Source organism: Apium graveolens, chromosome 10 (assembly GCF_009905375.1).
Source record: "Apium graveolens cultivar Ventura chromosome 10, ASM990537v1, whole genome shotgun sequence".
NCBI lineage: Eukaryota > Viridiplantae > Streptophyta > Magnoliopsida > Apiales > Apiaceae > Apium > Apium graveolens.
In genome coordinates, this window is record NC_133656.1 from 232,352,000 (window position 1) to 232,378,472 (window position 26,473).

General features: G+C 34.6%; 2 protein-coding genes across 2 annotated transcripts; both read right to left on the reverse strand.

The window, feature by feature from the left end:
* Positions 1-423: 423 nt before the first annotated feature.
* Positions 424-13,521, reverse strand: LOC141692464 (valine--tRNA ligase, mitochondrial 1). The gene is made up of 22 exons (XM_074497317.1): positions 13,337-13,521; positions 13,182-13,235; positions 12,606-12,668; positions 12,288-12,350; positions 11,995-12,137; positions 11,822-11,894; positions 11,588-11,653; positions 10,869-10,952; positions 10,195-10,272; positions 9,999-10,082; positions 9,825-9,904; positions 7,975-8,032; positions 7,591-7,893; positions 7,333-7,503; positions 6,670-6,866; positions 5,928-6,330; positions 5,372-5,623; positions 4,739-5,239; positions 3,664-3,770; positions 2,671-2,770; positions 1,840-1,985; positions 424-821 (listed from the first exon to the last, which is right to left on the reverse strand). Exons 2-22 carry the CDS (start codon positions 13,209-13,211, stop codon positions 635-637), a joined length of 3,189 nt encoding a protein of 1,062 aa, XP_074353418.1. The 5' UTR covers positions 13,212-13,235; positions 13,337-13,521; the 3' UTR covers positions 424-634.
* A 1,708-nt stretch (positions 13,522-15,229) lies between these two features.
* Positions 15,230-18,545, reverse strand: LOC141692002 (uncharacterized). The gene is made up of 4 exons (XM_074496749.1): positions 17,397-18,545; positions 16,432-17,348; positions 16,302-16,376; positions 15,230-16,190 (listed from the first exon to the last, which is right to left on the reverse strand). The coding sequence occupies exons 1-4, from the start codon at positions 18,543-18,545 to the stop codon at positions 15,230-15,232; spliced, it is 3,102 nt and encodes a 1,033-aa protein (XP_074352850.1).
* Between the last annotated feature and the right edge of the window lie 7,928 nt (positions 18,546-26,473).

The window sequence follows — 26,473 nt, forward strand, 5'->3', positions numbered from 1 at the left end:
GGGGAAAATTAATTTTTGTTACTATGCTTGCAAGTTGTGTAATGTAAACTAATATTTGGTATATTTATAGAATCATCTTATATCTCATGCCTTTTTACTTGGGCCATTAATAAAATTCTAAAATCTAACTAATAATTTTGGAACTTGGAAGCATCGTCACCAAACCAAGGTTTGCCGAGCTGTTGGGAGCTTTGATTTAAAAGATAGTTTTCTAGGGTTCAAAACACAAAAGAATAAATATGAAAAGTTTATCCTCCCCAATAAATCGAGGGTAATAGTCAAGTTTTGTAACAGAATTCTGATAGGCACTTGTGACTCGTGATGTCTAAGACGCCTTATTAGGAACCAAAAGAGAAAGGAAAAGCATTTTCCCCAAAACTTACAAGTATATACCAAATGTAATTGGCGTTATAAAGTACTACATTGAGCACCTAATAATTTGAGAAATTTTGTATTAGACTAGTAGGTATAATGACAAAAAAAAGGATTCACAGAAGATTACGGTAACAAGGCTAAACACAATCAATACAATGATGTAATAAAAATGTATATAGTTTTCAGAGAACTTGCCTCTATTTAGGGATTTGCTGATATTACAAGGCCCATGGCATAAGCAATACACATTCTCAAACAATTACTCCGTGCCATTTGCACCATTTTCTGATGCTTCAGCTGCCTTTTCTAAGCGCTGCGTGGTATCTTCACAGAGCGAAAGTTGCTGCATGAGCATTTCAAGCTTGGCTTGATTATCTTTACGGACATTTTCTGGACTTTTCTGGTAGCCAGACGCACTCATAATTTTGTTCAGCCCATCACATTGCCTACAAAGATGAAACCAAGTCAATATTGTGCAAAGAGAACAAGGCAATAAGAGAGATTTATATCAAAATAACATTTGTGTTTTGAGAGATTTTATAATCGCCTATAACTTTGTTTAGAAGAAAAAAACCTGCACCTTCGACAGTACAAGGCATGTCAAAGATAATCTTTTGACAAAGGTAAAACAGTACAAGGCATGTCAAAGATAATCTTTTGATAAAGGTAATTCAAATGTAGCCATAAAGGCATGTTTCCATGCCTTTGGAGTTGAGTGTATATAATACAACAATTTTTTTTTGAAATTTACCACTACTAATAGACAACATTATCTCATTTCTTCTATGTAAGTTTTTCTTTGAATTGCAATGCTATTGATTAACTCACTGACCAGAAGCCATTAAGAAACCACTCATTTCAAATTTGGTTCTCAACGGTTAAATATTGGATACATGCAAACTCTTAGTATACGAATATTATCGAAGACACCCGCATAACCAGGGTCTGGGTAAGGTACTATGTACGAAACCTTACCCTTCAGTTCAAAGAAGTGGTCTACCCTCTACAGGGTATGAACACATGACCTAAAGGATAGCAAGTAGACACTTATTATCACGATAAGCACAACCTCCTAAGATAGTATTAATACATGTATAGTATACAGTGCAAAAGACACTTCAACAAATTTCTAAAGGATTCTCCAAATAAAAGGATTATGGAGCAGCTCATTTCTATAATATACTTTCCAGTTGAGCAATCTCTAGAACGTTATATTTGCTTTTATGTGATGTACTGAAGTTTAGTCGCACAAAAAGATGTTTACCAAAATTTTTAAAGATCTAGCTTTCTATTATGGCAATTTCCGAGGAAGAATCCTAAATTCACAAGATCTTGGTAACATTGACCTCTACGTCGCAACAAAATAATAGGTGTTCATTTTATCAAAATTACATATTATCCTGGGTAATCACAAATGTATTCAACTAGGAGAAAAACAACACTCAGCATTAAGATGGCACTCACTTCTGTATTTCCTCCCTCTTTTTCTTCAGCTTCTCACGTTCAGCTATAACATTAATAGTTCCCTGAAGCTTTAAGTAAACAGAAAGGTTTTCGTTTACTATAGACACTGAACACCCAGCTGGAGGATCATCGTTCTCACGCAGCACCTGGAAAAGAAAATTCAAGGATTAGATGAAAAGATCTGCACATAACAAAAAGTTTGCAATCAATAGACAGAAAAATGAAAAAAAGATCAAGTACGATATTTAGTCCTACCATTATCCCCACCCATCCCAGAGACGTACTATCACCAATTCACCATTGAAGGAGCGGGCACAGAATTAAATAGAATCCGGGGCCATTTTTTTCACAAGTATAAAAAATTAAAGTATATTATTTATTTATAATAATTGATTGAATATTCAATTCTCAAAATACTTATAAATTAGATAAAAGATGATATTTTCGGAACTGTAACAGAAAAGTAAAGAGCATATAGCAATAGTTAACTAGATAGATACAATCTTACAAAGTTAGATATACATATATACACATGTAATAGAATGAAGATAGCGGGAATCTATGAGTGGAAAGGAGATAAAGGCCCAGGGTTAAAGGTTTTACGGAAGCTTAAGATCTTGTAGGGGCCAAAATGGGCCATCAAATTAGGAGCTGTATATAACAATGAGAGTAAACAAAACGGTAAAAGAGCAGCTACACATTCAACATTAAATTCTAGGGTTCTTCTATTTGGCATTTTAATTAATAAAGTCAAAGGGTCACTTAATACCTGATTAGCGACTATTATCATTCTAGTTTAGAAGTTTCATGACAGTACAAAAAGTTGGATACCTGCAAGGATGAAAGATTCGCAAGAGTTGAAATCTCCAGCTCATGGACCTTGATTGTCTCTGCAACTTCACCTGTTTGGCAATGTGCAAAAGCGGGTCGCCTGATTCAAAAAGTAGTCACCCGATTCATATCAGATATGATTAGCTTTAAGCCTTTAATTAAACATATAATCAAACACACACACACACATATATTCATTTAGCAGCATTTTACTGATAAATAGATTAATAATCATGGATAAGATCTATAAATTAACACATTAGTCATCATGGATTAATAATCATTCAGCAGCATTATACTAATAAATAGAAATAACTGTTAATGTAAACTTTTTATACCACTACTTCTTGAAAGTTCAGGCAACTCTCAAGGAGCAGACTTTTACATATGACTTTACATAACAGCTTTAATAATTTATTTAAGTGAAACTTTATCGCCAAAGTTCACAAGACTATGCTGAATTGTGTACCTGGTTAAGCATCCGTCGGTAAGATATATATAATTTTCAAGATAGTAATACTAAAGCAATGTAATTAAATCGACCAAGATCAACACACATACACAGACACGCACCAACTGTACGTCTGTGATACACAGTCTGTGAAAAGAATAACTGATCTCAAATCACATTTGCTTATCTGCAAAGAAAATTGTTATTATTCCCTCATCATGACAACTTCCCTGTCCAATTACTTTGCATCTTTTTCAGTAGTTAAGCACACCTCACACCTAAAATCTGATACTGTACCCAACTTATTAGTTTGTCATACTCGCACCACTTGACCACCAATCTGGGTTACAAAATATTATGTAACATGAGTTTACAGAGTAGTTTTCACGATAGACAACTATTACATCAATTTTTTACCTCCCAGAAATTGATAGAACCCAAAAATTATCATGAAACTCGTAACAATTTACATTGATCTTTATTCATTAGGGTAGAATATAAATAGATATTGTTCAATATAAGTAGAAATTGTTCAAATTTACCTTTCATTTCTTTCATTTGCAGGCAGATCTGCCCTGAGTGACCTGTATGATTTTACTACTGCTTCAACCAAATTCATCTCATTTTCAACTTTCTCGCTTGTCCAGTGCTGCAAAACAAGTCAACAGACAGCGTCAGTACACTATTCCCCCCACAATAATAGAATCCCTACAGAAAACATTTGATACACATCAGTGATCAAAATTTTTATCCCACCTAATTGCTAGATAATTGCTCAAACTTAATATAATATGTAAAATCATCGTTCCTATTCCATTCACTAGACTTCTTTAACAACATATACTGGTTGGAGAAGTTAATGCCAAATTATAAAGTTTAGTAGACTGCAACCCCAATAAACAACATTGAACACAAGATTAAAAGGCACAATCTGAAGATTATTGCGACAAGAAACATATGTACTGCTTTCCCCATATCGAGCACACAAAAAAGGAAGTTTTTTAACAATATTTTAGGATATGAGGAAAAATTTTACACTTCACTTATTTTTAGGATTTAAAAATCTTATAAATACCATAATTAAACATATGAAGAGCCTATAAAACTTGAAAAACAGTCTAGGGAAACTTAATTGTGTCAAAACTATTCAAGAAAATAGACAAATTCTAAAATAAAATTAATGTAATCAAGGGTCTATTTCGCTAATCTTACTAAACATTACTTGTTACCCAAAGTTGTTTTTCCTGCTTACAAGTAAAAGAAATTTCTTATTTGTGAGTTGCTACCTATTTGGATCTAAACAACAGTATAAAACTAATAAGTAACAAATGAGAGTACTTGCATTCCCACTTCTTACTTGTGAATGTAAGCAACTAAGAAATTATTCCGGCTTATTTCCAAAAAGACATTTTGTAAAAGAATTTACTAATTACAAGCACAGACAATACCCTCTTAGTTGTGTCAGAAACACCTAAGAAACTAGAAATAAAAAATAGCAAGGATAAATCATAAAAATAAGATTTAGAGACTGTTGCTGCTGCCACATTATGTTTAGGAGTAGCAATGTAATTCTCATTTACATATTTACTTCAGCTAAAGATTGGAATAAAAACTCACCTCTGTGACTGATGGATATTCACATATCATGATCGATTCTTTTCTTGCAGAGTCCTTTGGTGAAGGAAGTCTTTGCCATAATTCTTCAGTGACAAAAGGCATGAACGGATGGAGCAAACGCAGACCATTATCTAGACACAACCACAAGGTGTCTTGTGCAGATTTCCTCGCAGATATTAGTGTCGGATCATTACTATAAAAATAGGGTTTGATGACTTCAATAAAAATGTCACAAAGCTGGAACTGCCACCATGAATACACTGCAGTGGCTGCATCAGAGAACTCGAATGAATCGAGAGATATTACAGTTTTGGCAATGGCTTTATTCAGCACTGAAAGTATCCACTGGCAGCTAAATGGCAAGCTTTCATACACAAACTTTGATGGAGGGGTGTAATCATCTCCAAGCTTACTCATCGCAAACCGCACAGCATTCCACAACTTGTTACACCATAGACGATACCCAAGAACTCTTTGTATGTCCAAGTTAATCTTATCAGACTGGTAGGACAAAAATACAATTGCTAAGTGGCAGAGATATATCCAGAAATTTTTTGTTCTTTTTTTAATTTATTATCAATCTAATTAATTGGGGGAAAGGTCGCGGGTGTATCCGTAAAGATGAAAAAGAACCTGTGCTGTGTAAGACACCAGGGCGAACCGGAGGGCATCTGCTCCACATTCCGGAATACCAGTAGGGAAGTCCTTTCGTTGTCCCTCTTTGGCAATTTGCAGTTCAGAGAGATCTAAATTACCCTCTTCAAGTCTCTTGTGAAGACCTTCCAAGGATATTCCAGTTATTACTTCAAGGGGATCAACAACATTCCCCAGAGACTTGGACATCTTACGGCCATGTGCATCACGAATCATGGGATGCAGATAAACCTATAATGCAAAAACTCTTGAGCTTGATAAATCTAGTTAAGAATAGGCATGTGCTAAATATCAAAATATACTCAAAGTAGCCATATTATATAAAGAAACCAGTTCAAAATAGATGCCCAAAGGCGACTTATTATACACACCACAGTATATATTTGAACTCTAATAAGAATTCACAAAATTCAATGCAAAACATTACTGTCCACATGATTTAAGTTTTTGTTCTGGTTTCAGCACATGAACATGTATAGATAATGGCATAAACAGGTAATAGTAATGTCGGCGTATGTAGGAGGAATGAACTAACCTTTCTAAATGGTACATCACCTCCTAATTTACTTCCTAACATCACCATACGAGCAACCCAGAAAAAAAGAATGTCGTGTCCGGTTTCAAGGACAGCAGTAGGATAAAATGCCCTAAGATCTTCTGTATCATCTGGCCACCCCAATACAGATAAAGGGAATAGACCCGAAGAAAACCAGGTATCCAAAACATCAGGGTCTTGAGATAGCTGAAACTTTTTCCCAGCAAATAACACTCTTGCCTGTACTTGAGCTTCTTCTTCATTTCTGGCCACGACCCAGTGATCAGAGTATGCTCCAACTTCTTTCAGCTGATCATCCTCCAGAGAAGCATACCATGCAGGAATACGATGACCCCACCAAAGCTGCCTTGAGATGCACCAATCACGAATGTTTTCAAGCCATCTGAGACATTTAAACCTCGGAAGTTACTTCAATAATTTTATTAGCACCATAGATTAAAGATAAATTCTCATTGAAAATAACAAGTGTATGTTAAACTCTTTACAAGCACAAGTGCACAGCTGAAGTTTAAATAATAAATAGCTAGATGAGGGCCTATCTCAAAAAAAAATTTGAAACTGTTGTATACCAGAATATGTAATTACAATGGTTACCAACAATAAGAGACTGTGGAAGATGTCGATATACACATAAGTGAAATGTGTTACAAAATTCATGCCTAGGACCTAACAATGTATTAACAAAAAAAAATTCTTCCGAAAGCAGGATCTAGGAGAGTACCTTCTCCATTCGGCAGCATACTGACGCGGAATGATCTCTATTTTCCTTTCCTCCGACATTACAGCGGTCAAAGCTTCATTAGCCATCTCTTTGCAGTTGACATACCATTGCGGCTTTATCAAGGGTTCTATAACATCATTTGTTCTTGAACAAATACCGAGACGCATCTCATTATTCTTAGCGCCTCTATAGAGTCCCTGGATGTAATGGTGTAAACAAAAAATACACATCGAATAAATATAGATCTTCGGTCAAACAGCCTACACACTAAGCAACTTATCCAATACTTGGCAAATACTATTAACATTTTTAACATGGATGCTTGATCAATTTGAAAATGTAATACAAATGAAAACCAAATTATGCACACAGCTCACTAAAGTGCAAGTTGATGCCATAAGCCAAATTTATGTTTTGTTGCATAAACTTATTCAAAGTTCTTTATTTTTCTTTTATGCTTGTAATTTATCTTTCAATTTTATATTAATTCTACCTATATTATCTTATATAATGATTTTGTAACTACTTCTCCAATACTATTTTGATTAGTAATCAAAATTGGTGCTACGTTGCTTAAATTTTTTTTTTTAAAGGACTCAACCAAAGTACTGGTTCCACACACAAACGTAAGTCAACATAAACACCTCTATAAATATATAATACCTTCTCTTGTAAAGCTTTATTCAGTGCCTCACGAGCTTCAAAGCGTGGCATCCCTACAAAGGTTGAGCCGCCATTGCTATTGATCATCCCATCATCAGTAAAAATGTTGATAAACTCAAGATTATAACGCTTCCCAACTTCAAAATCATTTGGATCATGTGCAGGAGTTATCTTGAAAAAATATTGGTGTGAGATTTCTAATGATCAACAAGTATATATGATTACAGCACTACCTCCACAAAGTTAACAACACCTTACCTTAACAGCGCCGGTTCCAAATTTTGGATCAACAAGTATAGCATCACATACTATAGGAAGTTTTCTGTCATTGAATGGATGAATGGCAAATTTACCATGAAGATGCTTGTACCGTGGGTCTTCAGGATGTACAGCGATAGCAGTATCACCAAGCATTGTTTCAACTCTAGTAGTGGCCACAACAATCTCTCCAAGACCTCCTTCCAAAGGATAAGCAAATGATGTCAAAACACCAAACTCCACAGGTTTCTTATATCCAGGGACCTTTAACAAAGTGCGCTCTTTGATATCTAGGTACTCTACCTGTCACCACCAAAATACTTGTAAAGCATATCTTTGCTTCCATAGTAAACCTTGAGACACAAAATTGTCTAGCTGGCATACCTCAATATCAGATATTGCTGTTCGCAGGACACAATCCCAGTTTACTAGTCGCAGATCCCTGGAAACATCAAAGGGTCAATGTTGATATAGTAATTCACCAACCGAAAGACGGTATCTATCAAACAACTTAAACCAATGTACCACACATTACATATAAAATCAAATAAGGGTAATGTCCTGCTCCCTATAGTATCTTAATTTTTTTAGTTTTTTACCCAAATAAGGATCTTAGCAATATATTAAAAAGTATTAACTAAACAAAAGTTGAGCTTCAATAATGTTTCTTATTCTAAAAGCAATCTGTATATTAGTAAACATACAGATGAGTTGCTTTAAAAGGAAAAAAATAAAGATAATGAAACATTATGAGTTTTGATTATTGGCAAATTTGCCTAACCTGGCCCTATTTGGATTATCTTTATAAAACTTTCTATTACGACGTCTTAGGCCTGCTGGCCTGATTGATATCGAAAACTTGGTTCAATTGAAGGCAAACCATGTTCCTTGCTAGAGTCTATAAACATGCCATTTATTCTCGGCCGCTTTCAGTTGGTGTTCAATACTGAGTGAACGCCCACTATCTGGCCAGGCCCTACAGGCGGGCATCTCCCGCAACTCAAGCCGGATGTCAGCGGTTCAAGTCCGCTTATCTCCAATCGTGAACTTAACCAATACAAAGCTATATACTAGTACCCAATTTTATGATTTATCAAAAAGAGGTAGATCAGCAGCCAGAGAAGATTAGATAGCTGGTTACACAGTTTCTCTTCCCTTGATCGAAATCCAAAGGTTTATAAATAATAATTTTATTTACTAATAACTCTAAAGTACATATTTTTTCTGTGAGTAATTGTAGGGGATTGCAGAGTTACCCAACTACAGCTTTTCTAATCCATTTCCCCCAAACATAATATACAATTTCTCTCAAATAAGATAATATATATACCACAGATGTATACACAAATATACCTAGATACATATCTACATCACCGGCTTCTTCATTTCTCAATATCATGAAGAGTGATCAAATTGATGGAGTTAAAGAGGAGAACAGAAGATATATACAGGATGGAGAATCAGGGAGGAAAAGTGATCAAGAGCATGAAAAATTTGAGTGTGTATAATTAGGATGTTCAGAGATGATCATAGTTATTCAACTGTAAACAAGGTGTCTGAAAGAGACAGAAAAGAAAACGCTTTCCGAGACAAGTAAAAAGAAAAAAGGAGCTCTAGCACTACATCACTACTTATGACTTCTATGATATTTTAACTTACAGTTTCTAATACAGTGCCAAACAGCTCACTCTAGTTTTTTTTTAACTTTTAAGAAAAAATGAACTACTCAAAGGAAGCACAAATTAACTTATAGCAAGATAAAAAAAACAATCACTGCATTTTTGTTATGTTTAACTTGTTACTTAAAAATTCCGTTGTAAGTTTAAGATTTATAAAGAAAGAATTAGGTACTTTTTGCAGCGACTTGTTCATTGTTTATGAGTTAACTTCACAAAATTTACATTATCCGTTCAACATTTAAATTCGAATGTTCCTTTCAAATTTTAAAATATGTGATAATTTATATATTATTAAACAAAAAAAAATCCAAATACAATACAGTAACAACTAAAAAGTAAAAAAAAAAATCTAAATGCTAGAGTTCAACTTATAATTCAGCAAGTCAATAATGATTGGTTGACAAACGGAAGAGGTCCTTTTTGACTTGTAAGATATTTAAAAATCAAGCCTAAAGGATCGAGGTACTTAATTTTCCATTCTAAAGCATGACAAAAAAAACTAAGATATCATCAATGTGAAAAGCAGTAAAATGAAAGGATAATATTTTTTAATACCTGTAAATAAGACCTTCCTCATGGAGCCTCACAAAAGCCTCAGTCACTGCCCTTGACCTTTTCTCATCCATTGTAAAGCACTGCCAGAAGAAGGAATATATGAACAAAGTAAAGAAAATGTGAGGCTTATCGAAATCTTTCCAATACTGCATCAAATCATATATTCAGGCTTACCTCACGAGACCAGTCAAGAGAAGCACCAAGGCGGCGTAATTGTTTCAAGATGGTGCCCCCATGCTCATCTTTCCAATTCCATACCTTCAACCAAATTCAACATCTCCAAAAATTAGAAGATTAGAAAAGCTATACATATTTAAATTGATGAAAGCACTAACAAAGGTAAACCACATGTATGAGGCGTTATACTCACTTCTGCTACAAAGTTTTCCCTCCCTAAATCATGGCGAGTTAATTGTTTTTCCCTCATGATCTTCTTTTCCACGACCACCTATCAATTTTCAATAAAATAAAACATCAATACACGGAAACATGAAACAATTAAGGATCACTATAAGCTTGTGCACTGCATCAATTAACGGGAAATGATGTCATTGGATGGAAACGAAGATCATCTAGGCCAACCACAATCTTACAGAATTTAGAGATATACCAAAAAAACCAGCAATAACCGGCTTGTGTAGATTTAGCGAGTTTTCATCAGATAAGTACTTACAGTAATAAGAGAGGTGCTCTCAGAAATAAGCACTTGATCAAAATAAGCTAAAACAAATAAATAGAGCCGTGCACCAATGTAAGGTCAGCCAAATATATTATGTTTCAGTTCCAGGATACATGTATTAATTGATTCCAAATTTTACTTCTTACAAACTGACAACTATCAACTGAGAGCTTAAGGTGAACAGAAACACTGTCATTTCATTTCACATCACCATATAATAAACATTGCTTTTTCAAATGTATGATGCAGTAACATGATCATCTATGCAACATAAAGACATACCATCAAAAGAGGACGTGCCCTTATTTGGTACAACCTAGATTATTATAATATTACCCAGTTACAAAGAGCATTGTAAGTACAACCTGTGTTGCTATACCAGCATGATCCATCCCCGGAACCCACAGGGTATTGTATCCCGACATTCTCCGCCATCGTATAATTGTATCCTGCACAGAATCATTATCCAATATAAGTGTGAAATACATCTACTGATGTTTTGAAAAAACAGAGCAAATGTGCTCGCTCACCATCACCTCTAAATCTCTACGGTAAAACCCTAGCATTTAGGTGTATAGACTAATGTAGGAATGTGTACACATCATAATTGTAATAACTCCTCCCTCACACGCTCGAAAATCAAATTCAGACTTGAAAAGCGCAGTGCTGGAAATTCATAAATGTCCAAATTTGATAGGGATTTGTTGGGGTGCAGAGTTTTAAACATTCAGACTTCCTGGTCATTTCAGCTTAGGTAACACGCGGTACAACGATTTTCCCCAAAACCTGGGATTACTAGGGGCTATAAGCCCACACTGGAATTCAAGATTTGATGCTACCTATATCTAACTTATCCACATGAGTTGAAGTAAAGCTGGTAAGAGCTTGTTACACAGTGTTGATAGAGGGTCAATTACTAAAGTTTTACTTTTCCTCTAAATTTCTTAAATTTAGCAACAAGTTACTTCTTCCCGATCACACCCCGACTGGATATACATTCTAGCTCCATGTCAGGGCTGTACCTAATATGTATAATGATGAAGCTATATATGAATAATGATTGTGGAAAGATAGAACACAAAACCTGGATAGCAGCAGTGAGTGCATGGCCTATATGTAGGGCCCCAGTTACATTAGGAGGTGGTAGAACCTGCACTTTGCAGAAATTTCTAACTTAGAACGAACAATAAGCCCCAACTAACAAGATATGACATAAAGCTAGACAATAAACAAAGTAAAACCCGTGCACTTTCAAAAATATATTATAAATTAAGCAGGAAAAGGAAAAAATGGTCATAATAACATAAAAAAAACTCACAATCACAAATGAAGGCTTGGTACTGCTAGAGTCAGCAACAAAGAAGTTTGATTTTTCCCACCATTGGTACCACCTGGATCAGTTAAGAAAATAAACCTTGAGTGAATACCATGAACAATCATGATCTCAGCAAGAAACATAACTTGCTACAAGAGATAAATGCGGATACTCACGAATTCTCTACGACAACAGGATTGTACTGCTTTGCCATTTGAGAAGAGAGTTGTTTCTTCTCACCGGAAGGAGTATACGGGTCAACATCGTCTGTTGCACAACTTACATTTTTCATTTTACCAGGTTTAGAACCTTGTTGGGCCTTCGACAAAATAAAAGAACTTTGTTAGGTACTAGAGAATTTCTCAAAACAACAATGTTCTTAAGTTATATAATCAAGCACTAAAAATAAATATTGGCAGATCCACATAAATGAGATGAATAGGAAACAATTACAATAATAACTAAATACCTGATTTTTTGCTGCTTCGGCTTTTTGTGCAGCCTTGAGTTTCTTCTGTTCTTTTTGTGCAGCCTATCATACAATGTACAAAATCTAAACTATGAATTGCTGTTTAAAATGAAAAGAGAACAAAAAAAGTTGTACCAGGAACTCATTATATTTGAGACTAGGTAAAGATCAAGTGATCAACTATTACTACAAATAATTTAACAACGAGGTGTCATATTGCAACAATTACACACATAATCTCACATTTGCTTTAATGTTATAAAAAGCCACAGAATATAATCAATCAATTAACAAATATGAGCCACAGAAATAAAATACCTTCTCTTCTTTCTTTTTCTTCTTCTCAGGGTCTTCTACTGTCGACGATGTTGATTGCTTATCCTAAAAAGATCAAGTACAGAAAATTTGTAATAATTTACAAGTTGGCACTGAAAAGTATAATTGTAAATGTCATAACTACAAATACAAAAACAGTCTCACATTATAAGATATAATTCTACTCCATCTGTTACTATATGTCCATTAAATTTAGTTAGCAAACTTCTTCCAATTACTCTGAATACATATCATATATATTTACATCGATATTGATGAACTATTAGTACATAACACTGAATACAACTACAACAATTACTCAGGTTATTTTAAAACTTGTTCTCTACTTTACAATCTATCATAATTAAACAATTAGTAAATTCTAATTGATAAGGAGTCTCGAGAACTTATGTCGAAAATGAAAAACTATTTCACATACTGTTTCGCAATGTATCCAAGTCCTATTACAACTATATAACAATTACTCAGTTCATCAAAAAACCTGCTTTCTACTTGCCCAATTAATCACAATCAATCAATTACCGCTAAAACTAATATATGAGAGAATTATATTTATACCGGTAAATCCATCTTCTCGGGATCCGCCATTGACGAGTGTGTTGGTTTGATCTCCTATACAAAGTACGAACAAATTACTAAAAGCTAAAATCGCTTTATACATGAAAATTATATAAGTTACAAGCAGTAATTGAGTAAGATTGAAGAGATTGTACCTGAGAAAGCAGAGACGAAGAGCGAAACGTGCGGCACTGAAAATCTCGCCGAGAGAGGAGAGAGATACAGAGAGAGTGTAGGGAGAACGCCGGCCTAGCAATTTCGATTGATATGGTGGGGCGTGTCTTTGCACTCTTAAAAACCCTATGCTGTATTGCGGCGGCGGTGGGTGCAGAGTGTATAAATATAAATCATTTATGCGTGGAAGTTAAGTCTTCAAAATTTTAAAATTTGTTTCTATTTTAAAATTTTAATATATGTTAAAATATATTGTTGAATAGAAATGATTTAGATTTAATATAATTTTACTTATTAAAAAACTTCGTACGATTACGATTGGATTGTTTGATTCCCATGGTGGTGCAGGAGAAATCGGGTTAAAAGTGGTATTGAGATGAGATATAATATCATCTGTTTGGTTAAATGTTGTGATTTATATATTTGATTTAAAATATTTTCAAATTTTTAATTTAAAATATTTTAAAATAATAATTTAATTATTGAGAATTTATTTTTATATTAAATATTTACTGTTTAATGCTCGGATTGAGATTAAATATCGGTACTTTTCTCTCGTGCCCACCTTTCTCTTACATATAAAAAAATACATACCTTCAAAGTTTGAGGAATAATATTCGAAAGATAAAATTCTAAATCAAAAATAAGGTATGGAATTTAAATTAACAAAACCCGTACCTGATTCCCGAATATCTCACCCCAAAAGACCCATATTGGAGTATTTTGTTTGTGGGTTATATTAGGCTTTTCAGGTTATATAATCGTGTTTTGTGCATTTTATTATACTATACTGAGCGAGAAATGTTCCTGTGTTTTATAGGTAAGACGAGAAGAGAAGCGAGGGAAGAGAGGAAAATAAAAAAGAAGAATGATTAGTAAATTTTCTCTAGTTTGCTCTTAGGTTTTAGAGGGATAGAATAGTAAGGTTGGATATGAAAGTAATTAAATAAATTAATTTATAAAATAATTCGTCACAGCTAATTTAAAAATGGGAAGAAGATTTTAGAAAGAAAATAAATAAAATTTTCTCTCCGGATCATTTTCGTTATCTCTTGAAAAAATTCGGGAAAAAAACATTTATGGAAGAAAATTTCAAAATTTTACATTCTATTCTTTTCTCTTTTTTTGAGAAAAAAGCACTTATATTAATTAAGAAGAATCAGAATCTAGTACATGATGAATAAACTGAGGTGGATGAACAATCCATTCTCTCAGGTCAAACAAAGAATGTATGGCTAACAAGTGTGTCACACTATTCGCAGACCTACGCACAAAAGAGATTAGCACATGATCAAAGTGCTTACATGACTCGACACAATCAGACACAATGGTGTGAAAATAACTCGCTCCCTGCTGGCCATTACAAGCATCAACAAGTTGTTTCGAATCTGATTCAAAAACACACCAATCCAACCCTACTTCCTTAGCCCAGGACAAAGCTTCCTTCAAGCCAATAGCCTCAGCCTCCTAGCCTTCCACCGTCCAGCAACTCGGCCACATCTCACCCGAAGAAAATGACCTTCCTCATCTCTAATAACCCCTCATATACCCACAAAACCATCAGAAGAAGTAGCAGCATCTACATTTATCTTCTTCCACCCTGCAGGTGGTTTACTCCACGTCTGAGCAGCCACAGCAATTTGATGAACATTCCTTCTCTCTATCACCCGTGCTTTCCTCCAATCAGTAAGTAAATTTAACGCTGCAGCCTTTACTCCAAACGCAGAACCGTTTGCTCGGTCCCAGACCCAATTATTCCTCCGGTTCCAAAGGCTCCAACAAATCATTCCAACCATAGCACTCTGATCCTTCGTAACTGTATGAAACACCCGAACCAGTACCTCAAAACAAGTCTCGTTCTGCAATCTTTCCACTTATCTCTGTAATCCAGTCATTGCCCACACTGTTTTTGCAAAACCACAGTCAAATAAAACATGTGCATCAGTTTCACACTCACTTTGACACCACGGGCACCTAATATCAACACTAACATGTTTTAACGCCAAAGCAACAAGAGTTGGTAAACAGCCACTGCATACACGCCATAACAGATTAGCAACCTTTCCTGGGATTTTTAAGGACCACAACTTCTTCCAGAAATCACTAAACGACGTATCATACCTTCCCTGAAGCTGCTTATACACACTCTTAACCGTGAACATACCCCTATCCTCCAATAACCAAAACCAAGAATCCCTCTCCCGTTTAAGTGGAATCAGAATTTGCTGAATTAACTCGTGATCTCGACTGTTAAAGATATCATTTAAAATATCATCATCCCATCCACCTTTATCTACATCAAACAAACTATGAACCTCAATATTCTGTAACTCTGGTGCAACAGTCATAGTTAAATATCCATTATATACCGAAGGGAGCCAAGGTACTTCCCAAACCTTTGTACTCAAACCATCACTAATACGTCTACGACACCCAGATCTAATCGCATCTTGCGCTGACAAAATACTCCGCCACATATAGCTGGGATTTGCCCCTAACTTTGCATTTAAAAAATCAGTCTTGGGAAAATATTTAGCTTTGATAATCTTAGACACTAACGGGTTCACCTCGTTTAAAATCCGCCAGCCTTGTTTTGCTAACATAGCTGTATTAAACTTCCCCAAACTCTTCACTCCCAAACCTCCACCAAAGTTCGAGACACTCAATTTATCCCAGGCCATCCACCTTATCCCTCTACCATTCGTCTCCTTCCCCCACCAGAACCCATTCATTTTCTTTTCAATAGCATCACACACACTCAATGGAATCAAAAATAAGCTCATCCAAAAAATTGGTATAGCCTGAGCAGCAGTTTTAAGAAGAACAAGTTCCCCCCTAGACAAAGACCCATTACTCTACCCTTGCAACTTCTGCCCCACCCTATCAATTAAGAAACCAAATACCTCGTTTTTATTCTTCCCCACCACCATTGGCATACCCAAATACCTTCCAGGATTTCTGACTTCGTTAACTTCAAGCCTCGTACACACTCCTGCTCTAACTGCCTCCGATGTATTAGGACTAAAAAAGATACTCGACTTATTAAAATTGATAGCTTGCCCAATTTGATTCATACATTTTCAAAATCCCCTTCATAGTAGTTGCTTCCGTCTCTGAAGCACGAAAAAACAAGTAACAATCATCCGCGAACAATAAGTGCGAAATAGCCGGTGCCCCCCTAGCAATAGCACACCCATGAATCAAACCAACATCCTCATGTCTTCGAATTATCGCACTCAGACCTTCAGCACATAAAATATATAAATAAGGGGATATAGGATCCCCTTGTCGGAGTCCCCGCAGCGGAAAAATCTCACCAAAAACCTCGCCATTATGAAGAAAACTATAGGATACACTCCGGACACACATCATAATTCTACTAATCCATCTGTCCTGAAAACCAAATTTCTTCAGCATATTTTCAATAAAACTCCACCCGAGCCTATCATAGGCCTTTGACACATCAATTTTTAAACCTGCAACACCAACCTTCCTCTGCGTTTTCCTTCGAATAAAGTGATTTATCTCATACGCTATTAAGGCATTATCTGTTAACAAACGGCCCTCTACAAATGCACTTTGTTTATCCGAAATAATTGAATTCAGACAAGGCTTCAAACGATTAGTCAAAACCTTTGATAAGATTCGCATAAGCACGTTACACAGTGAGATAGGCCTTAACTCCATCATCTGTTGTGGGTTCTTCACTTTCGGAATCAAACAAACAAGCGTATTATTTACTCCTTGAGGTAACTCTCCAGATAAAAGAAACGATCGACAAAACTGAACTACATCAGTTCCCACAATAGACCAATAAGTCTGAAAAAATTCCGGATTAAGCTCATCCGGGCCAGGCGATTTATCCGGATACATAGCAAACACCGCAGCCTTAACCTCCTCTGCACTAACTGGCTCTAACAACACCTGATTTTGTGCTTCAGAAATGGTCAATACAGATTCCCTAGCTACCAAACCTCCATTTATTGTCGAAGACTGAAATAACGTAGAAAACTAATCCATAATTATGTCTTGAATATCCACCTCCTTCTCCTTCCAGACCCCATTCTTATCCTTTAGACCTTTAATACAATTATTTTTCCTTCTATTCGACGCATACCGATGAAAAAACCTCGAATTCTGATCACCTTCTGCAAGCCAAAATTGCTTAGCCATTTGTTTCCAATAAACTTCTTGTCTTTCTAGGAGACCTAAATACTCCCAACGAGCTGCATTATACTGGCTAACACCATAAGCATCTCGTCTAGCCCGTAAAATTCTCATCTGATTCCTATACTTCACCAAATTATCTCGCATCTCTTTCACTAAACCACCCCCCCACTCCTCAAGCTTAATGCAACACCGAACCATTTTATCCAGAATACTTCTACTCCCACCATTCATCCAGCACTCATTAATTAGACCATAACACTCTTTCTCCCTAATCCACATATTCTCAAACTTGAACCGCTTCTGTTTTTTCATATACACCTTCCTATTTAAACTTAGAAAAATAGGGATATGGTCCGACGTTGATACTTCCCCCACCTTAACCACAACATCTGGAAACAATTCTTTCCAACCTTGATTTGCTAGTCCTCTATCTAACCTCTCTTGCACCCAATCTTCTATTCCTCTAAACTTCTCCCAAGTAAATTCCTCACCTTCAAAACCCAAATCCATTAAACCACATTCAAAAATCGTTTCCGAAAAACCCTGCATCAAACTCCTTGGATGAGCACGCCCTCCCCTCTTTTCATTTGCAGCCACCATATCATTAAAGTCCCCAATAAGGCACCAGGGAATTGACGATCTCTCAGCCAGACTTCGAATCATATTCCACGCCTCCCTTCTCCTGCTTCTCTCCGGATAGCCATAAACCCCTGTATAACGCCATCTCCCAACCTGAGCATGATTAACTTCAAAATCAATGTAATTACTACAACTATCCATTACTTGAACTCCTCCATCAGTTTTCCAGAATAATGCAAGACCACCACCATGACCTTGAACGTCCACAGCATGGTACCCAGCAAAACCAATTATTTTGCAGACCTCTTCGATCTTTTTTATTTTAACTAAAGTTTCTGAAAGGAAAATAATACAAGGCCTATATTGATACACGATTTCTTTAAGAAACCTAACTGCTCGTGGGTTGGCCAGCCCACGACAGTTCCATGCTAAAAGACTCATAATGTTGGGCGGGTTTGGGGCCCAGATCCCACCATATGCAAGTTTTTTGGCCCAGTCACATTATCTGGCCCAACAATATTTGTATTATCCTGTCCAAGATTTTCTCCCTCTGTTCCTACTTCCACTCGCCTTCTTTTCGGGTCAATCACAATCTTCTCTTTCAAATTTAAATTCCCTCCATCTATATCCCCCCCTGATCATGCCCCTAATGTAGTTCATTCAAATCCCCCTTATCCCGCGTAACAACTCTAACTGTCTCCTGAAAATCTGGAACTTCACGAAGAACACCATCAACCTCCATGAATTTCTCTTCCTCTGACTTACCACCGTGTGCGGCGTTTGATGACCCAGAAAATGTACTATTATTCGTTGACCACCTTGTATCACCCTCATTCGTATTACGCAGCCACCGCGCACCAAGATCACTTTTATTATTACGGTTTGGAGCCCGGAGCCAAGCACCATAAGCACGTTCTACTACCTTCTCCGGATTTGCATATACAACATTACACTCCCTTTCCGAATGGCCTAAAATGCCACAAACAAAACAGAACGAACCCAACCTCTCGTATTTGAAATTAATTCAATTCCAGCTATTTCCATCTCTTTTCAATTTCATCCTCCTCTTGAGAGGTTTATCAACATTCATAGCCACCCTGATTCTCACATACTCCTTCCATGAACCATGAAAATTAGCAGAGTCAGACTTAACATAACGACCAATCGAATTGCCTATACTCTTTAGCACATTCTCAGATAAGAAGCCGCTTGGAATATCATACACTTGAATCCACATATCTGTCTCCTTCAATTGTACTGTATGAGGATCTTCATTCCCAGACAACTGATGACAAACCAACGTACTCTGCTCAAAGGACCACGACCCCCCCTCCAGGACCCTTTGTAAATCCAACACATGGTAGAAAACAAAAGAATAACGAAAACCTCCCAGATCATGCACTTCCATTCCTTCTTTTGGCCTCCATAACGAAGCCATCATGTTCTGCATCGCATTAAAATTGACAATTTTCTCTGTAAGGAACCTCCCAATCAATATAAACTTTTGTGCCTCTACTACCCTCTCTTCCCCACCAATATCCACCCCTCCTTCATCTTCATCCTTCAATGTTATTCTCGAATACATTTCCTCCAATGATTGATTTTTCCGCTCCATAATTTGTACCAATAAAACACACAGAAAGAAAACACTGTCAATAGGACAGACAAACTCCTGTCAAAAAGACTTCTATTCTTTTCTCTTATTTCATATTTGCAAGTCGCGAGCACAACGTAAAGGACAAAATCATCCGGATAATACATACTTGGCATGCTGGGTGCAACAATGTATTTATTTTATGTTACTCCATTTCTCAATTCTATTTATTCCCAACAGAATTTGGAACCAACGTATTAACACTCGAGGCAGAACTTCTTTGTTCAAATCAGTTATTTTTATAGTTCTAAACGGTGCAAATTTATAAGATAAAGTGGGTTTTGATGAATGAGATGAAACATGGGTTTGGACTTGCAGGATTTCGCCAATTTCATAAGTGAATTGTTATGAATGTAGGTTGATGCATGTATAGAGAGAACATGTTTAAGAAAGTGAACGTTGATAAAAGAAAAAATATATAAGTTTGTTTTCTTCGTAATTGAGAGTTGATTTTCGATATCAAATGTCAAAATATAATAAATGGCTGCCAGCGCAACAAACCTTATCCGTCCGTACCTAGAAATTTGATATATATGATATTGGGAAATTATCCACAGCCAGCTGGGATACACCAGCCGCAATATTATATTGCGGGCTGCCGCAATGTTTCATTGCGGCGGGTGAGTACACCCGCAATAAAACAATGCAACTGCTGTATCCCATCCAACGATGGCTGGGGATCAGTTCCCTATGATATTAACATATTAATTGTACATATATATAGCGTCAAGTGACTCTTATAGAGTGGAAAGTGACTTTAATATGATGAGAATTCACTTACATGATTGATTAGAGTCAAAATATAAATCAAAATTGACTCGTAGGAAAGAGATAACAAGAGGTGGTTAAAGGATGTCAAATTACATTTATTTGATGTTAACATGTTATCCATATCAATATATCGTGTCAAATGACTTTTATAGGGTGTCGTGTAAAACAATGTTGATACCTTGACGGGGAAATGCAAATCATGTGTGAAGAATGACACAAAGTCATGTATTATTTTACAAATATTATGATCAAATTTTAAGGGTAGCTGCTGCAGGTTACCTACGATAAAAAAAAATAATTTAGACTTTGGTTACCTGACCAAATAAAATTTACATGTTAAACTAATACTTGATTTTATGTTATATACATTATCCTGCACTATTTTATTAATTGTTCACCAAGTCATTATGTAGTAAAGCAAGATTTTCATGAAAATAATATAAGACATATTATGCGTATATCTTACCCTTCCCATACAATTAGAGATGCACAAAAAGTCTGGACCCGAAAATCTGGTCCGGCCCGATCCGGTCAAAGCTCAGTCAAACCCGGCCCGGTCAAAGCCCAGCCCGGGCCTCGGGCCTCGACGGACCCTATATTTTTAGGTAAAGCCCGGCCCGGCCCGGTTAAAAGTCCGGAATTCGGCCCGGCCCGGCCCGGTTAAAAGTCCGGACTTCGGCCCGGCCCGGCCCGATTAAAAACCTGAAAAAGCCCGGTTAAAACCTGATTATTCTAATATATTTTCTTATATATTTATGAATTCACATATACTATAAATATAAATAATACTTTAAAGACATATATATTTACATATTTGTGATTAATAATATTATTTATATACTTTATTGCATAAATAATGAAAGAAGATATAATAAATACACTATATATATTTGGATAATAATGATAAAACATATCATTCTATAAACATGTTTATTTTTTTGCCGAACTTAAATATTTTCAACGAAGTAATGTATTCCATGTAAACTAATACATTTTTACGATGATATAGTTGTTAACATATGTAGTCTTCGGAATCTATAATAAAACTCGATCCAATTTAAATTAGAAAAAAGCTCGGCCCGATCCGATCTTGCCCGGAAAAAAGTCCGGTTAGGCCCGCCTCGAGGGACCAAACAAGCTCTGACATTTTCGGAAAGCCCGGCCCGGCCCGGTCAAAGTCAAAGCCCCAAAAGCCCGGTACGGTCAAAGCCCAGGCTTTTTAAGGCCCGATCAAAACCCGGCCCGATGGGCCTTTTGTGCATCTCTACATACAATATCGTAAGAAATCGAGTATTTTTTATTTGATTATAATTTTAATTTTTTTTCATATAAAGAGTGTGATGTATAATAAATTTTATAAGTAAACATAAATTCTCTAATCTCTTTTCTTATTTGATACTAATTTACATATATAGTTTATTATCATATTGTTTCTTTTAGCACATGTTTATTAACGACTATTTTTTGTAAAAACAGTCCAAATTATCGGGTGTTAGCCTCAAATATCACTATTTGGGGAGAATGATTTTTAATATCATCCATATATTATAAATTATTGGATAGCCATTTCCTAAGGGTTGGTATCTATATTTTAGCTCGGATATAATTTTTAACTTTAATTTGACCCAGTGGACTATCCATTTTTAGGTTTGGTATCCATATTAGGTTTATAAAAGATCCATATATTTATTATGACCCATTTTAATTAGAGAAACTTTGCAATACAATTATAAATATGAGTTGTGTTACTTATGGTAAGTTTTTAATACAAATTTGAAGTAAACTTTAAATTTTGACAGATTTATTTATAGAAATAATCTCATAAAATATATAACATAAAAATAACTTATGTAACGAAAGTAGTTCTTAAATAAATTTATCATAATATGTAGATGTAATACACTTATTAGATAGATAATTTAATCTTTCAGAATTATATTATTCAATTTTAATTATAAATTTATTTATTTATTTAATTAAATAATTTTTAAAATACCGTGTGCAAAGCATGGGTTATAAACTAGTTTTAGAAAAATATGATCCCCAAATGGGACCATATTTTTCAATTGAATCTCTCTTACCCCAATAAGCAGGTTTTTCACTTTTTACCTTGTTTTTTGATAAATGAGTCATTGTTGTATATAGTGAAATTCTCCAGGGTGATATACACACACGCTTATGCATACAAAAAGATATTATTCAACCCCTCGACTGATTCAGATGGTCTCTAAACATCCCCACCCTCATGATTCATGAATATGCATACTATCTGTGTATAAATACAACACATTAACTGCCTTCATAGTCCAGACTTCGTATAAAGAGAGACTTCTATACAGATATTTCATTTCATTTTCTCTCATAAAAAATAAAGTCGAATTTTGTTGTGCATGTCGGCCAAAATGTTTGGTATTAGAGGCGTTGCTATTTTGATGGTTCTGATAATTATGGAATCATGGGGTACTATTAGTGTTATTCTTATGAGAGGCCTCCCTGCACGCAAAGATGTCTTATGGTGTAGAATTATTGAATATTAAAACTTTGACCGGTATTCGAGTAATGTTAAACGCATTTGGATTTAGGTATGTCCTATGTGTATAAAGCCATAGTCTTAGGTGTGTCTCAACCTCTTTTTACGTTATGTCATCAAATTTTATATTTTTAGTTAAAATTTTGACACTTTATATATATTGTACACATACACACACAAGTCGGGGGTTTTTCGGGAAACAGCCTCTTCATTCTTTTGAATGAGGGGAAGGCTGCGTACATCTTACCCTCCTCAGACCCTGCGAAAGCGGGATCAATTGGGTATGTTTGGTTTGGTTTGATTTATGGTCCCCAAATATTACTTCAAAACAGGATATCGTTTGCCGTAAGTGTGTGCTTCGTTTTCAATTTTTAATTTTGAAAAAAATTAAAACGTAACCTGAGACCAAGTTTTTATAATTATAAGCTTAAAACTTACTTTCAAGTTCCGTTTTTCCTTTTTTAAATAAAAAACAAATCAAAAAGTAACTCCAAATTATTTTTTCAACGATACTTGCCTAAACGCTACATAGGTTAGCGTTCTTTTTATATTTTGTTATTAACTTTTTACTCAAAATGTTAGATAATCTTATGTTTACAAGCTTGAAACGCTATTTTAAGATGTTTCGTTCGTATTTTATTCAGATATATAACTACCTTACCCCCTCCTTCCTGATTTTACTATCCACAAGGTGGATTTTGATTGATGGACAATAAAAACGGGACGGAGGGAATAATATTTTTAAAATTCAAATTAAATAATGATAAACCCTAAATTATTAAATATTTCTAATAATTAGAGTTTGACTACTAAAGACCCTAAACCCCATGATAAATTAGGGTTTAGGTTCTATAACCTAAATCCTAAATCGGTGTACCTTTTATCAACTTTTGTTAATGTTTCTAAAACCCAGTAGGGGGTTAGTGAACCCTAAAATATTAAAATCAGTCAAATTAGACGTATTTTATTCAATTTTAAAATATTTATAAAATCCAAAAGAGAGTTATTAAACCCTAAATATTAAAAAATTGTTGAATTAGGGCCCGTAACTTAATATTTAATAATTGATTTAAAATTTTTAATATTTTTAAAACCCAAAAAATGTATGAAACTATAAAATAATAATTTATAACTAATAAAAATATATTTTTAAGTTGTGTTTGATAGTTAAAAACGTAACATTAAGTGTTGTTAAACATCTTAAAACGTGACATTAAATGTTAACCCGTAACGTAAATGTGTGTTGATAATTAAAATGTAACATATATGTGTGTTGGTAATTAAAATTAAAAAATAAATGAAAGATGAAAACGAAAGACGAATTAAAGTTTGAAACATTTTGAAAAAATGTGATCTGAAGTAGGCTTTAAGATGGGGTGTGGAATATGGGGATTTGTCAAAACTCCCCCTATCGAGGCAAATCCCCCCGACAAAATGGGGAATGGGGTAGTGAGTGGGGACAAAATATTTGTCCCGCATATATATAGTGCGGGTATGATATTTATGTGATTCCAGCAAGTAAAATCCCCCCAAACTCATAATATTATACATATGTATATATGTGTGTGCTTGTGTGCTTGTTTATATGTTTTTCATATATATTTATAAATATATTATTGATTAACTTAAAAGTCTATATTCATCAATTATGCACCATATTATATATTCTTTTTATTAGCAACTTTGTCAATATTTTAGAGGATCCTATATTTTTTATAAACTAAAATTCTAATTGTATTTTAGTAATTACTTTTATATTGCAAATTTTCAATAAATAATATAAATAATAACAACATTATAATTTTAATAAAAAATTATCATTAAATAAATTATTTTATAATAAATATTTATTAAATGGAGGGGTGACACGGGGTAGAAACTACACATCGCCCCGTGGGGCGGGGATACAGATAGAAAATAAATCTTCCCGAAGAAACGGGGCGGGGATTTGATAAATATTTTTTATGCGGGGCGGCCGGGCGGGTAAGGAATTTGGGATCCCCGCCCCAAACCAACCTCATTTTTAACCCTAACCTGAAGTGAGCTTATTAAGTAACATTTTGGGTCATATTATTAGAAAAATGATATTTACGGTCACATCACTTGTCCGGCATTCAAGGCCTTTATTCTTTTTTTGTCAATAAATAATGTATTCATTGATGAATTGTATATTGAATACAATAAACAAAGATACAATATATTTTTCATTCAGAAAGTGCTTATCATCTAACCGAATGTTATGCAAAGATATCCCCGGAAATTTAGATAATAAAACCTTAATGTCTGAAGAGATAACCCAAAAAAGGTCTCGTTAAAACTTCCAAGAGTAAAACCCAATGGGAAAAAAGATCAAGGAGGAAAAAGAGCGCCCTCATCAAAGAACATTCGATACACAACTAATAAAAAATTGTGTCGTCCGATAAAGGTAAAAACCGCTCGTGTCATCAAAATTTGTGGTTCGGTTGCATTGTACCCCGAATTTCTTGGCTATATGACTGTGCTTTACAATCCGAAACTCTTCCGATTATTGAGAAAAACACTGTATAATCAAAATTGTAGCAAAGTTGTCTTGTACTCCGAATTCCATTGTAGTTAATCACTTTACAGTCTTATAATAGAAGACTTATTCCATTTATATTTTTTCAAACATCCTGAAATGAGAACAAAATAAATAAGGAGAATATTTTAGAATAAAGTAAAAAATATATTTGCTCAAACGTATAATCTAACCAAAGAAAATATTTTGTTAGACACAAAAAACTAACAAATTGGCACACGATTTCCTCCAAACACCATAATCATGCCATGAACATACCATCCATAAAAAAGTATAATAACAAATCATTAATGGCACAAAATCTCTTGAAGGTAGCAAAACCATCTTTTATGGTCCCAAAAAGGTACACAAATAATTAAGAATAAAAGTTATAAAAATGTATTGCATAATTTTAAAATTTGAATTAAAGAATTAAAAGATATAATGTAAACTCGTTTAAAATTTAAATTTTAATAATGGACAAACAAAGGTGAGCAATTATGACAATAATAAAATACAATTAAAGTCCTTTGACTAGCACAAAATTATATATTCTAATTATTTATTGGTCATGTAAAGTGACCACAATCATCATAAATGACAAAAACGCCATCAATCATGGCCTCCAAAAATGGTACAAATTTCTTTATAAAGTAAGACACAAAATCATCAATCATGATCCCGAATAATGATACAATTATATCTTAAAACAAAAAGGTAACAAATCTATACTTCAAATATCTATTTATATTTAAAGAGAGTTCAAATTTTGAATATTAAATCTAAAGTTTAAAAGGATAACTTATAATTAGAGATTACATCTAATACTAATAAAAAGATAATCAATTACTTGTCATTAATACCATATAACTCGTAAT

Excerpts from the sequence above, each read along its gene's own strand:
- LOC141692464 (XM_074497317.1), bottom strand. The coding sequence starts at position 13,211 with ATGGCGGATCCCGAGAAGATGGATTTACCG. Across the intron at positions 11,895-11,994 it reads CCTGTTGTCGTAGAGAATTC|GTGGTACCAATGGTGGGAAA; the intron begins GTGAGTATCCGC and ends TAACTGATCCAG. Across the intron at positions 1,986-2,670 it reads CGAATCTTTCATCCTTGCAG|GTGCTGCGTGAGAACGATGA; the intron begins GTATCCAACTTT and ends TTTCTTTTCCAG.
- LOC141692002 (XM_074496749.1), bottom strand. The coding sequence starts at position 18,545 with ATGAGTCTTTTAGCATGGAACTGTCGTGGGCTGGCCAACCCACGAGCA. Across the intron at positions 17,349-17,396 it reads GGGTCTGGAAGGAGAAGGAG|TCTTCGACAATAAATGGAGG; the intron begins GTGGATATTCAA and ends ACGTTATTTCAG. Across the intron at positions 16,191-16,301 it reads GAAGTCAGAAATCCTGGAAG|GGGGGAACTTGTTCTTCTTA; the intron begins GTATTTGGGTAT and ends GTCTTTGTCTAG.